Source organism: Heptranchias perlo, chromosome 28, assembly GCF_035084215.1.
Source record: "Heptranchias perlo isolate sHepPer1 chromosome 28, sHepPer1.hap1, whole genome shotgun sequence".
In the NCBI taxonomy this organism is placed as follows: Eukaryota; Metazoa; Chordata; class Chondrichthyes; order Hexanchiformes; family Hexanchidae; genus Heptranchias; species Heptranchias perlo.
This window is the reverse complement of record NC_090352.1, coordinates 4,837,641-4,850,070: the sequence shown is the minus strand read 5'-3', so window position 1 is coordinate 4,850,070 and position 12,430 is coordinate 4,837,641. Positions and strand designations below refer to the sequence as shown.

At 46.4% G+C, this 12,430-nt stretch overlaps 1 protein-coding gene across 3 annotated transcripts in view; it reads left to right on the top strand.

Moving 5' to 3' along the window:
* The window catches only part of mybbp1a (MYB binding protein (P160) 1a), an 83,317-nt gene extending 76,827 nt beyond the window's left edge, over positions 1–6,490 (top strand). For 2 of the 3 annotated variants that reach the window (XM_068007950.1, XM_068007951.1), the window contains exons 26-28: positions 1,877–1,996; positions 4,170–4,294; positions 5,557–6,490. In XM_068007950.1, coding sequence (XP_067864051.1) covers positions 1,877–1,996; positions 4,170–4,294; positions 5,557–5,956 — 645 coding nt within the window. In that variant the 3' untranslated portion in view covers positions 5,957–6,490. The remainder of the gene's footprint in view (positions 1–1,876; positions 1,997–4,169; positions 4,295–5,556) is intronic. The other variant, XM_068007952.1, reaches the window with a different exon arrangement.
* The last annotated feature ends 5,940 nt before the right edge of the window (positions 6,491–12,430 follow it).

Genomic DNA, 12,430 nt, shown 5'->3' with positions numbered 1-12,430 from the left:
GATGGGAGAACGGGACTTGGTGTGAACTAAGATATGAGCTTGAGTTTACGGCGGGTGCAAAGTGGGAGGCCGGCCGGGAGAGCATTGGAATAGTCGAGTCTGGAAGTAACAAAGGCATGGATGAGGGTTTCAGCAGCAGATGAGCTGAGGCAGGGGCGGAGATGGGCAATGTTACAGGGGTGGAAGTAGGCAGTTTTGGTGATGTAGAGGATGTGGGCTCGGAAGCTTAGCTCAGGGTCATAGGATGCCTCGGTTGCGACAAAAAGAGATTACAATCACCAAAACTTGGCCTAGTGCCCTCTACATAGCATAAGAAAAACAAAAAGGCCATCAAGCTTGATCTATAGACCAAGTACAGTTTGCCTTCTCACAGACTCAACCTAGCTTATTCCATCTCCTGAGGAAATGTTCTACAATACAAGGTTTCTTGCCCCCCCCCCCCCCCCTTTCCAAAAATAATTCAGGAAAGCTGCAAAATATTTATCTAACTCTGTTTCGCTCCTAAATATTTATCTGAACTTGGTTTTCTATTGTCAAGCAGGCTTTCAATCCTTGTAAGATGCATTGTCCAAGGTTGTTTATAGCAGCAGTTTGTACAGACAGTAAGAATGAGGAGTAGCAGGCCTGACGGCTAGATTGTTAAATGGTCTGAAACTGCACCAGTTTTGGCTTTGCTATAGGTGCCTTGGTTAACTTGCAGGCCTGGTATGTTCAGATACGCTTCCCACGTGCAACCCTTGAACCCTTGAACGCTTGATAGTGTGGCATGCACCAGAGCCCCTTGTCTGTGTTGCTTGTCATGTAGCAGCAGGACCCAGTGATGCTTCATGATGTGCTTGCAATGCTGGGGGAAGAGAAACTGGAAAAGGTGCGACCAAAAGTATAAATGCATTTAAAGCTCCCCAGATAATCTCATTGGTAGTTACCCATGCATATATATTAGGAAGGTGATAAGTACACAATTGGCCTCAGTGCCTCTGAGATGGGGAGAAAGAAAAGTAAGCCAGGATTCTTTCTCTTGATTGCTAACTAGAGTCCTCTGCTGATAAGAGCGTGTGTGAAGACAAGGTTGGACTCTGCTATGTTGTCTCCCGCAGTCAGATAGTCTGCTGACGCTCATTGACAAGACTCGGGTGGCTGGTTGGCCGAGGTATCAGATAGCAGCCCGTGCTCATGGAGCAATACTTCAGCAGGGGGCAAGGTACCAGAGAGCAACTGCTGCCCTTGGAACTATAACTTGGCAACAACAACCGCCTTTTAACGTAGTAAAACGTCCCAACGTACTTCACAGGAGAGTTATCAGACAAAATTTGACACCGAGCCAATGAAGGAGACATTAGGACAGATGACCAAATGGTCAAAGAGGTAGGTTTTAAGGGGAGTCTTAAAGGAGGAGAAAGAGGTGGAGAGATTTAGGGAGCGAATTCCAGAACTTAGTTCGTAGGCAGCTGAAGGCACGGCCACCAATGGTGGGGCGACGGAAGTGGGGGATGCGCAAGAGGCCAGTGTTGGAGGAACCCAGAGTTCTTAGAGGTTTGTAGCACTGGAGGGGGTTACAGAAATAGGGAGGAGCAAAGACATGGAGGAATTTGAAGACCAGGATGAGAATTTTAAATTTAAGACATGAGGCAATGCTGTCAGCAGAGGAACAGGCAGGGGATGAGGTAACAGAGGGGGAGTTGGTAAATAATACTCAACGCAAGGCAATGCTTCAGCAGGGGCAGGGGGAGCGAAAGTGTCGTAGACAGCTGATCCCTGTAGAACCGTACCCCAGCAGAGGAGGGGAGAAAACATGTTTAATAATCGTGTTTGGAAGGTGCTGAATGTATTGTAGTTTTCTGGATGGGCTACAAAGGTTTTTTTTCCTCTTCCTCAGTGTTTGAGGACCGTGACTACGGTCAAACTGGCGGTGGAGCAGAAGAAAGTGAGAAAATGCTTGGAGCTGACAAGGTTTCTCATCCAGACCGTGAAACAGCAGGTAAAGAGGGCAAGCAAGGTATCTAGAAAATTCTTCATTGTGTTAATGAAAATAGCCAGCTGTTATAAAGCAGATGTATCAGAGTTTGATTGGGTTTACACTCAAGAAGCTCGACACTATCCAGGACAAAGCAGTCTGCTTGATTGGCAGCCCATCCATGAGCTTAAACATCCACTCCCTCCACCACCAGTACACCGTGGCTGCAGTGTGTACTGTCTACAGGATGCACTGCAGCAACTCGCCACGGCTTCATCTGCCACACCGCCCAAACCATTGACTTCCATCATCACCTCCAAGTACATAGCACCCTGACATGGACATATATCAGCCATTCCTTCATTGTTGCTGGGTCAAAATCCTGGAACACCCTACCTGACAGCATTGTGGGAGCACCTTCACCAGACGGACTGCAGCAGTTCCAGAAGAAGGCCCACCACCACCTCTCATGGGCAACTAGGGATGGGTAATAAATGTTGTCCTTGCCAGTGATGTCCATATCCTGAAAATGAATTTTTAAAATCACCGAGCCATGTACTTAATGGACAGGGTACTTGGACTTGAGGCCGAAGCAAATATCTCAGTGGAGTTGATGAGTAGATGAAGGGTGTCTCCTTTCGGACATTCACGTCACATGACTTGATGTCGAAGGGCCATTGGAACAGAGTTTCACTATGGGAACGCCCACACATTCTCCAGGTCTCTCCCGTAAACCACCAGCCTCCACTGTGTGAAATGTTGCCGGTTACAGGTGCCAGCTAAATAAAAAAGAACAATTAACTACCGCATTCTTTGTCTTTTATAAGTAAATGACAGCAAGTATTCAGCAGAGATTGAGATAGCAAGATATCACAAGATGGGTCTGAATACAGACTGGTCACATGAACACAAAAAGCTGACCTATTCCAAGTGTTCTGGTCACCCCTGCACGACGACTCTGCTGGTCAGCTGTAGGAATAGAAGAATAAAGACACAACATCCCAATAAATTGGAGTGTTGGAGAATCCCTTGGACTGTTCAAAGGATTGAGCCTTTGAATTGCTTCATCTCCTTCCCATTTGCAATTAGCCCTCTTATAAATAAGTAAACTGGCCAGGGTAAGTTTGATGGATGAGTGTAGAAAGTTTATAGATTTGCTGACTTAGCTCCGTGCTAGCACTCTGGCCTCTGGATCAAAAGATCGTGGGTTCAAGCCCCACTCCAGAGATTTGAGCACATAATCTAGGCTGGCAATTCTGTGCAGTGCTGAGGGAGTGCTACACTATTGGAAGGTGCCGTCTTTCAGGTGAGATGTTAAACCGATGCCCCGTCTGCCCTCGCAGGTGGGGGTAAAAGATCCCACGGCACTATTCAAAGACAAGCAGGGGAGTTCTCCCAGTGTCCTGGGCAATATTTATCCCTCAACCAACACCTAAAACAGATCTGGTCATTTATCTTCTTGCTGTTTGTGGGACCTTGCTGTGCACAAATTGGTTGCCGCATTTCCTATATTACAAAAGTGACCACATGTTAAAAGAAGTACTTCATTGGTTGTAAAGTGCTTTGGGACGTCCTGAGGTCGTGAAAGGCGGTATATAAATGCAAGTCCTTTTTTCTTTTGAAGTCTGGCGTTTTCTCGGCACGGTTTAATAAGCACGCTGCCGCTGTAGCACAGTCTAGATGAGAACTGATGCAATGGTGTTTTATTTTAAAATGAGGTTGTTGCTTGCAGTTGGGCAGCACTAAACTAGGGTGGGATGCTGTTTTTTTTTAAGAAGTTCTCAAAGCACTTTTCTTGCAGTCGGTTACTTTTGACCCAGTAAATATAAATAGCAATGAGATGAATGACCAGTCAATCCGTTGTTGGTGTCTGAGGGTCTGGCATAGGATCTGTAACATCCACCAGAACAGGTAGACAAGGCTTGCGCTAAGGTCTTGTCCAGAGCATCACATCTCTGACTATGTAGCACTCTCCGGTAACGCACTGGACTGTGAGCCCAAGTTATGTGCACAAGTCCTGGAGTGAAGACTCCAGCTTTTGACTCTGAGTATATTACGAGCTAAGCCAAGCTGACACTTAGTTTCTTAACATTAGGTTGGTGATCACAGGCCAACTTCTGTATTTAATGGGTTGGGTTTTGTTTTTCCATGTTCCCCTTTTTCAGATTGTGTTAAATGTCAGCATCTGATCAATGTGTTGGTTTTTGTTTTGCAGGAGCTCAATGTCTCCATAACCAATTTAACCCCTGTTCTGCAGTCGCTGGGGCAGCAGGAAGAGGTCAGCAACCCCTTGCTCATGGACCACGTATACTGGCACGTGATGAAACTGCTCGGATTCAAGTAATTATCTCACCTCTTTCACTGTCGGGGTGGTTTGTGAAATGGGTGTTCTCCTGGTCTCCAGCCAGTATCAAACGTGGTGTTTGCCCGGTTGTCACTAAGCCTGTTGCCGTACAATTTTTTTTCTATAAACTTGTATATTAGGGGGGAGATGGGAGCGGCAAATCCACACAGTAGGTCAAAAAGTGTGACGATAAAAGGCCAGATAGGGTGTGGGGGCAGTTACCCAAATAAGAGTTATGTACACAAATGCACATAACATAAGAAATAACACAACTGAGTTAGAAGCACAAATTCAGCTTAAAAGAACATGATGCAGTAGCTATCTCAGAGACCTGGCTACAAACTGGTCCTGGCTGGGGGCTAAACATTCCAGGCTTTTCCAGAATCTTTAGAAAGGACAGGGAAATTGAGAAAGGAGGAAGAGTAGCAATATTAATAAAAGGCACAATGACAGCAGTAGAAAGAAATGATTTCAGTAAGGGTAAGCAGGCAATGGAAAAGATGAGTAGAGTTAAGGAACAGCAAAGGATGGAAGATTCAGGTAGGAGTTGTCTACAGACCTCCTGAAAATTAATAGTAAAAACAAGTGAGCACAGAATTGGAGGTAATCTTGTAACATGGGTCGGTAATTGGTATGGAGTTTGGTGACAGAGAGTAAGGATAAAGGGAATGTTTTCTGATGGGATGTGACAAGTGATGCTCCCCGGGGATCTGTACTGGGGCCTCTGCTTTTTAATATATCTTAACTTGGATGGAGGAATAGAGAGTTGTATATCCAAGTCTGCGGATGACACTAAGTTAGGAGGGACAGTAAGTTGTGTGGATGGGAGCAGGAAGTTACAAAGGGACATAGACAGATTAAGTGAGTGGGCAAAACTATGGGAGAGGGAATTCAATGTGGGAAAGTGTGACGTCATTCACTTTGGATCCAAGAAAGACAAATCGGAATATTTTCTTAATGGTGAGAGACTCGGAGCTGTAAAGGAGCAACGAGATTTAGGTGTCCATGTTCATAAATCGCTAACATTTTCAGGGTATCAAGGAATATGGCCTACCTTTGTTCTTGCGTAACAGGCTCATCCCTGTCCCTCATCTTCACCCTTGCCCTGGGTCCGCCCGCCCTGCCCTGGGCCCACCCTCCCTCTCTTCCTCTCTCCCTGCCCTGGTGCCAGCCCTTGGATTCCATACTCTGTGTCACGCGGTGGGTGTTTTCCGACTGCTGGATTAATATGTTCTTCATTCCTGCGCTCCGTTCACAGGAGACCAAAGAAGGAGAAGGTCAAACCAAAGGTGCAAACCCCAGCGGCTGCGGAGGGAGCCCTGAAGAAAAAGAAAGGATTTCTCCCGGAAACCAAAAAGCGCAAAAACTGGAAGAAGAAGAAAGGCCCAGCCCAGGAGAACGAGCAAGTGGGGAAAGAAAACGCCGTGGGGAAGCTGGGCGAAGTATCGAAGGGCCCAGGGGTCGTCGGGCAGAGGGTAAAGAAAAACAAGAGGAAGTGGAAGAAGAATCGGCAGGGAGGAGCATCGGCCAACCCTGGGGCAAACCGGGGGCCCCCCGCTAAAAAGGCCAAAACAAATCCAGCAGATGCTGGCCAAGGAGAAACGGTGAGCAAACAAGGGAAAGTGACGCAGGAAAACAAAGGAAAGCAAGGAGAGTAATCACGGGCCGAGCGACACTGGTTTGGATTCGGGATTTCCGGATCGCCCCTGACTCCACATCGCTCGAGAACCTGGATTACTGCAAATGTGCTGTGAGAGAACTCAGTGACTGAAGACTGTGATGATTTTCATGAATTAAAAGTTTTTATATATCGCATATGGAGGACGCCTAATGGTTAGACTGTTCTCACGTAAGTGACCCAATTGTTTGCTTTGAAAGGTTTGAGCCCCACGGTCCAGCAGGTGGAATCTCGTGTGTTCGGCGCTGTGTAAAACTGCAGGTTTCACATCCACCCCACCCCCCGATTTTTAAAAAAAAACTTCTCTTAAAATGTATCCTTTATTTGTACTGGCATCCTGCATCGTGACACAGCAAGACTTGTGCCTTTTGATAACCATGTTAGATACAGAGTGTTTGTACCACAGGGGCCAGGGGCGTGTACTATGTTTATATATATTTCCCTCCCCCCCCCCCCCCCCCCCAAATGTATTGTTCATGTTGGACCTTTAAATAAAAAGTTGTCTGTATCTTTATCGGCTGCCTGTTTTAGTTAAGGGGATATGGCACAAAATGGGATAAATGGAGTTAAAGCACATATCAGCCACGATCTATTAGAATCGGGGAACAAGCTCGAGGGGCTGAACGGCCTACTCCTGTCCCTATGTGACAGGCTCGAGGGGCTGAACACTCTCCTCCTGTTCCTATGTACATACAGCTATCCAAAGGCCTGGAAGTCTGCTGTTTTGTATCCACATTAAATGCTATGACTGGTTGGATACATTCTCCACCCAGCAGATTTGCCTGATTCTGTGCACTGTTCTGTACTGAGACCGTGTGCACGTGGTCTCTGGATGACGCAGGTCTCTCCTTTGACCCCTGTGCTATAATTGGTGCTTCAGGAGATAAATCTGAGAGGTCTGTGTTTCAGATATTGTGGTCAGGTTCACTCAAAAATGATCCGATTCAGCCTTGAATAGAAACATCTGAACCATACACACAACGTGCATGTGTCTCTCTCCATCCTTTACGCTCCATATATATTACTGGATATAGCCCTGGTTGCCATTGATGCATAAATTACCTGACCCAATTGCAGTTGCGCTGACCTTTTACACCAGTGCTATCTGCAGCAGGGTACTTGCACTGCCAATGGTTTACTCACTGGCCCCTAGAGGATATAATTAGCCTGGCCCATATTGACTCGAAATAACGAAGGATTCAATTGATACTGTTTTGTGAGAATGCAGCCACAATTGAAATGAATTACAGGCTGCAGTGCCAGTGTGCAGTGATGTGGGCCAGTAATGTCAGTTGTGTTTTGCTATATCTGGAACAGCTGCAGGCCTGCCCCAGTTCTGAGGAGGTAATTGGCATCTCACAGCATGTGCGCACTACCTCCCGTTTCAGTCCTAAAAGGGCACCGTCATTGTGGAGACAATGTTTGGTACTTGTTTCTCGATATGAAACACTGGGACCAAAATGGCACGTGGCACCTTCGGGCTCCTGCCCTTAATCAGCAGGGAAAGATTGATCAGCCAGAGGCTGGTTCATGAAGCCAGCTCCTTGAGTTGGAACTGAGTCATTGAGACTAAGGTGTCTTTACATAGAACAGTACAGCCAGAAACAGGCCATTCGGCCCAACTGGTCTAGGGGCCGGTGTTTGTGCTCCACATGAGCCTCCTCCCTCCCTACTTCTAACCCGATCCGCATAACCTATTCCTTTCTCCCTCTTGTCCTTATCCTTAAGTTTAATGCATGGTTGATCTTAAATGTGGTGCCATTAGAGATTGCTACTATACGTCTCAGCACTACTGATACAAGGTGGGAGGGAAATCGGCTAGGGGTTCCTGCTCCTGATGGCTGGTGGGAAATGCATAGGCAAGGACAGGGTAACTTTCTGCTGTGATGCCCCCCCCTCCCCCAGTTGAATAGCCTGCCAACAATAACTGTCTGGATTTAAGCACAAATCTTATTTGGACATAATACGTTGCCCGTATAAATGTATCCCAGCAATAGTTGGTGCCTTCGGTGGGGAGTGAAGACTAGAGTGGGGCAGCGAAAGCGAGCGCTGAGTCTGGCTGTTAATGGATTTTATCTGTATATTCATCAGGTAAAGGTTGAGACATTCTGCCCCCTCCTGGTGTTCACTGGTGGATGGAGATCTTCTGCCTACAGATGTGCCGCAACGAAGCTACACGTCTGATCTCATCACCTGGTGCCCTTGAGTAGTACCCCGCTCCGCACCTCTCCCTTACCACCACCACCACAGGATATCCCACTACTGCTGCGGTGTAAATGGAATGTGTGTCTAGGTGAGAGAAACTGCCTCAAACACCCAGTTGCAACATAGCCTGCTCACAGCATTACCGTCCATTGCACAGTTGGGACTGTTCTCTATGCTGCATTCTTTTAGACAGCTGTCTGTCTGACTGTGGTGTGTGTGTTTGTTTCCGTTTGTAGAAGTGCCCTTTGACCTGGAGACAGTGTGCTGTGTTTTCTGAGGCAGTGTTAATAATCTAGCCCTTTGCGAATTTATTCCACTGTTGTTTTTGGAAAGTGTACAGTTTATAAGGCTGCTCCAGTGCACCTAGACCCAAGCTCGTGTGGAACGGTGAGCTCTAATCTCTGCTGGTGCTCTGGAGATTCAGGGGCTGTTGACACTCAGAAGTTGCAGGTTGTTTTTTGATCAGATCCAGTTAAAAGATTCAACTGCTTTTAAAGAGACTCCCAGTGCACAGCAGTGTCTGTTATCAGAGCGGTTTGAATTCTCCTTTCAGTCATGTTACTGGTGAAATATTCCACATTGGAATGTCTTCTAAATCCTTCTGCCAATTCGCGTTTCATTATCTGATGAGCCCACACCAATAATTTGAGTGACTTGAGTTAAGGTGGTTTGTGTATCTCACCAGTCCCAGGACCCGCTGATTAGGCTGATTCAGATGTATGCCAGCATAAACTGGAACCAGATTCAAATACACCCCTCCCTCCCTCCTGCCCCCAAAAAATGATCACATCAGTAAGTCTCAGTGCCAGTGATGTTTGACACCCTTTCTCTATCTCTCCCCACCCCTTGCCAAAAGGATCTGGGCATGCACTCCGTTCCTAGTTTCCCATTGAAGTTGCTTGGTGCATATCCCAGGCTGGCAGCCCTGACCCGCTTTGTCTCACATCTTGTTTGCAGGAGGAGCGTTGGGTACGGCTTGCACCAAGTTACCATGGTAGCGCTCTGAGCGGCTGTCAGATTTTCAATGCTCGGACCGTGTAAGACTTTCCACCGAGCGATCGGTCATACAGAGGCACAGGGCGGGGAGGAACCTGCCAGTGTAAAGGTGGAAAAGAAAATCCGTCATTTTTGGCGATGCACAGCAGGTTGGTCAGCATCTGAAAGTGTAGAGTAGGTCACATTCCAGGTGGGCCCATCAAAACTGGGGAAACTGCCTGAAGAAAGCACAACTAAGAGGTGTCCATCATATTCTGTGTGCAGGGGGGAGGGGGGGCGGTGGGGGGAAAGAGACATGGATATTTCTGTATGGCTTGAGGGATCTCCCGGTCAGTCTCGCTGGGGATCTCCTGGTCACTCGTGGTGGAGAACGCAACCGTTCCAAACCACAGCGTAGTGTAATCAATTAATCTCTGATCTGAGACGTGCACTCTGGCTCTGGTCCACTTCTATTTATAGAAAAGCATTCATCCTGTCTGTGTAGACACTTCCTGGTGCCTCTCTGGTGCGGTGCCAAGTTGCCCAGAACTGCAATGAAATCAAGGGCAAGGTTTAAAAAAAAATGCGAGATCAGCTTTTTGCCAACATTGTTTGGGCCAGCAGTGAGCCACTCTAACAGGATTTTAGGAGGGAGACGGAGGATGAGAGTGAGGAGTGTTTCAGTGTCCCATACTGCTAAATGTCGTTCAAAATAAAACACTCAACACGGCTAGCTTAAGAAAATCATTTTTAATATCATCTGTATGTGTGTTTGGGGCTTACAGACTGTCATATCTTGTTAAACAATTTTATTTGGGTAATGTTATAACTGAGATACCCTCTGCCTACCTACTTCATCTCTCCCCCGTCCCGCCCCCCCACTAAAAACACATCCACAGTTCCTGTAACTATCTCGGGCAAAGCTCCAAAAATACCATCTTTAAATTTATAGAATCATACAGCACAGAAGGAGGCCATTTGGCCCATTGTGCCTATGAAAGCTCTTTGAAAGAGCTACCCAATTAATCCCATTTCCCCATTGCCCTGCAATTCTTTCCTTTTCAAGTATCTATGCAATTCCCTATTGAAAGTTACCACTGAATCTGCTTCCACCATCATTTCAGGCAGTGCATTCCAGATCAATTTCTCCTCATCTCCTCATCTCCTCTCTGGCTTTTTAGCCAATTATCTTAAATCTGTGTCCTCCAATTACTGACCTTCCTGCCAATGGAAACAGTTTCTCTCTATCTACTTTATCAAAACCCCTCCTAATATTGAGCACCTCTATTAAATTTCTCCTTAACCTTCTCTGCTCTAAGGAGAACAATCCCAGCTTCTCTAATCTCTCTGAATAACGCATCAGTTTGAATGAATAGGAACGTCTGCGCATTATCACTCCGAGGCGGTAAAGGGCCGTGTGCTCCGCACTTCAAACACAGGCGTTTAGTGTTGCGTGCCCAGTTTTGATCCTGCCGGTATAGCTCAGAGCCTCAAAATACAAATGTTGGGAGGCGAGGAGAGGGTCTAAAGTTGCCTCTAATTTTAACCCAGTGTGCTTGTTTAGACTATTTCCAGCTTTGTTTTGGAGATGAGAAAACCTTCCTTAAAGTAAGAAATGTATTAAGAGATCTGCGTGCCGGCAGTAATCCTGCTTTTATATTGTTTAAAACTTGTGTCTGTATCCCATTTCCTACAATTGTGGTAAGCTGCCTGTTTGACCGTAAGCTGTTGAATGTAAAGTTTGAGCCGTGTGTTGTGGAGACAGGGCTCTGTGACTCAGTGTGAATTGATTTTGTGTAGTTGGAACGGTTGCAAATGTACACCGACCCCATTCTACGATTAAAGATCAGAACCACACCAAATGGTGCTTGTGCAGGTTGCTCTCCACCCTTTGTGAGTTGCATCGTTACTATATCCTGCAGCACAGTATTATTGATTTTCCTGCATGCAATGTAGCAGTCCCAGATCCCTTCATTACTGAGGGCAATCGTTGTTTGTAGAAGAGAGAGGGAAGCAATCTGGGACATTTACACAATACAAACTGAATGATAGATGTGGAGGCTACGGCTGGTCTGTAATCTGACCAGAGGCTACTGAGAGATTCTTTTTCAGAGCTGTGTCATGAACCTCTCACTGCATACAATGAAAGATAACTGCAATCTGCTTCACCTAGAATTAGGGGTTTCTGCGTTATTGGTAATTATACCGCCACATTAGTGTGATCGAATAATTAGTATGAAATACTGTTTCTCCTCCTTGTTGAAGTCCAGACTCACCAAGATGAGAACAAATTCAATATTAGAATTTCAGATGGAATACACTATGTTCGCACCCATTATACCACACTCTCATTTGAGCTGTGATTGGAGAGTTTGTTGGGAGGGTGAGCTGTGATTGGAGAGTTTCTTGGACTGAGCTGTGATTGGAGGGTTAGTTTGTTGAGGGGGGGGGATGAGCTGTGATTGGAGGGTTAGTTTGAGGGAGGATGAGCTGTGATTGGAGGGTTAGTTTGTTGAGGGGGGGGATGAGCTGTGATTGGAGGGTTAGTTTGTTGAGGGGGGGATGAGCTGTGATTGGAGGGTTAGTTTGAGGGAGGATGAGCTGTGATTGGAGGGTTAGTTTGAGGGAGGATGAGCTGTGATTGGAGGGTTAGTTTGAGGGAGGATGAGCTGTGATTGGAGGGTTAGTTTGTTGAAGGGGGGGATGAGCTGTGATTGGAGGGTTAGTTTGTTGAGGGGGGGATGAGCTGTGATTGGAGGGTTAGTTTGAGGGAGGATGAGCTGTGATTGGAGGGTTAGTTTGAGGGAGGATGAGCTGTGATTGGAGGGTTAGTTTGAGGGAGGATGAGCTGTGATTGGAGGGTTAGTTTGTTGAAGGGGGGGGATGAGCTGTGATTGGAGGGTTAGTTTGTTGAGTGGGGGATGAGCTTCAATGGCCCAGATAAGTTCTTATATTCTTATTCCTTTCCTGGACGTTAAAACTCGGCTGCTTCTTAGCTCCCTCCATTTTTTTTTCTGCCATCAATCTACAGGATTTGAAAACCCAATCTTGCATCATCTGACCATTAATTCTTGACTTATCTTCTTTACAACCTTGCTGGTGTCCTGGATTGGGTGTGTGACCCTTCAGTATAATTCATACATTTTGCAAAAACCTGCGACACAAATTGTGAAATGCTCTTGTGGTAAAATATTCTGCTCCTGGACGTAGGTGCAGTTTAGCTGAGGTTGACGTGATGCAGTTACATAAAGAATATAAAATAACGGAATACTGC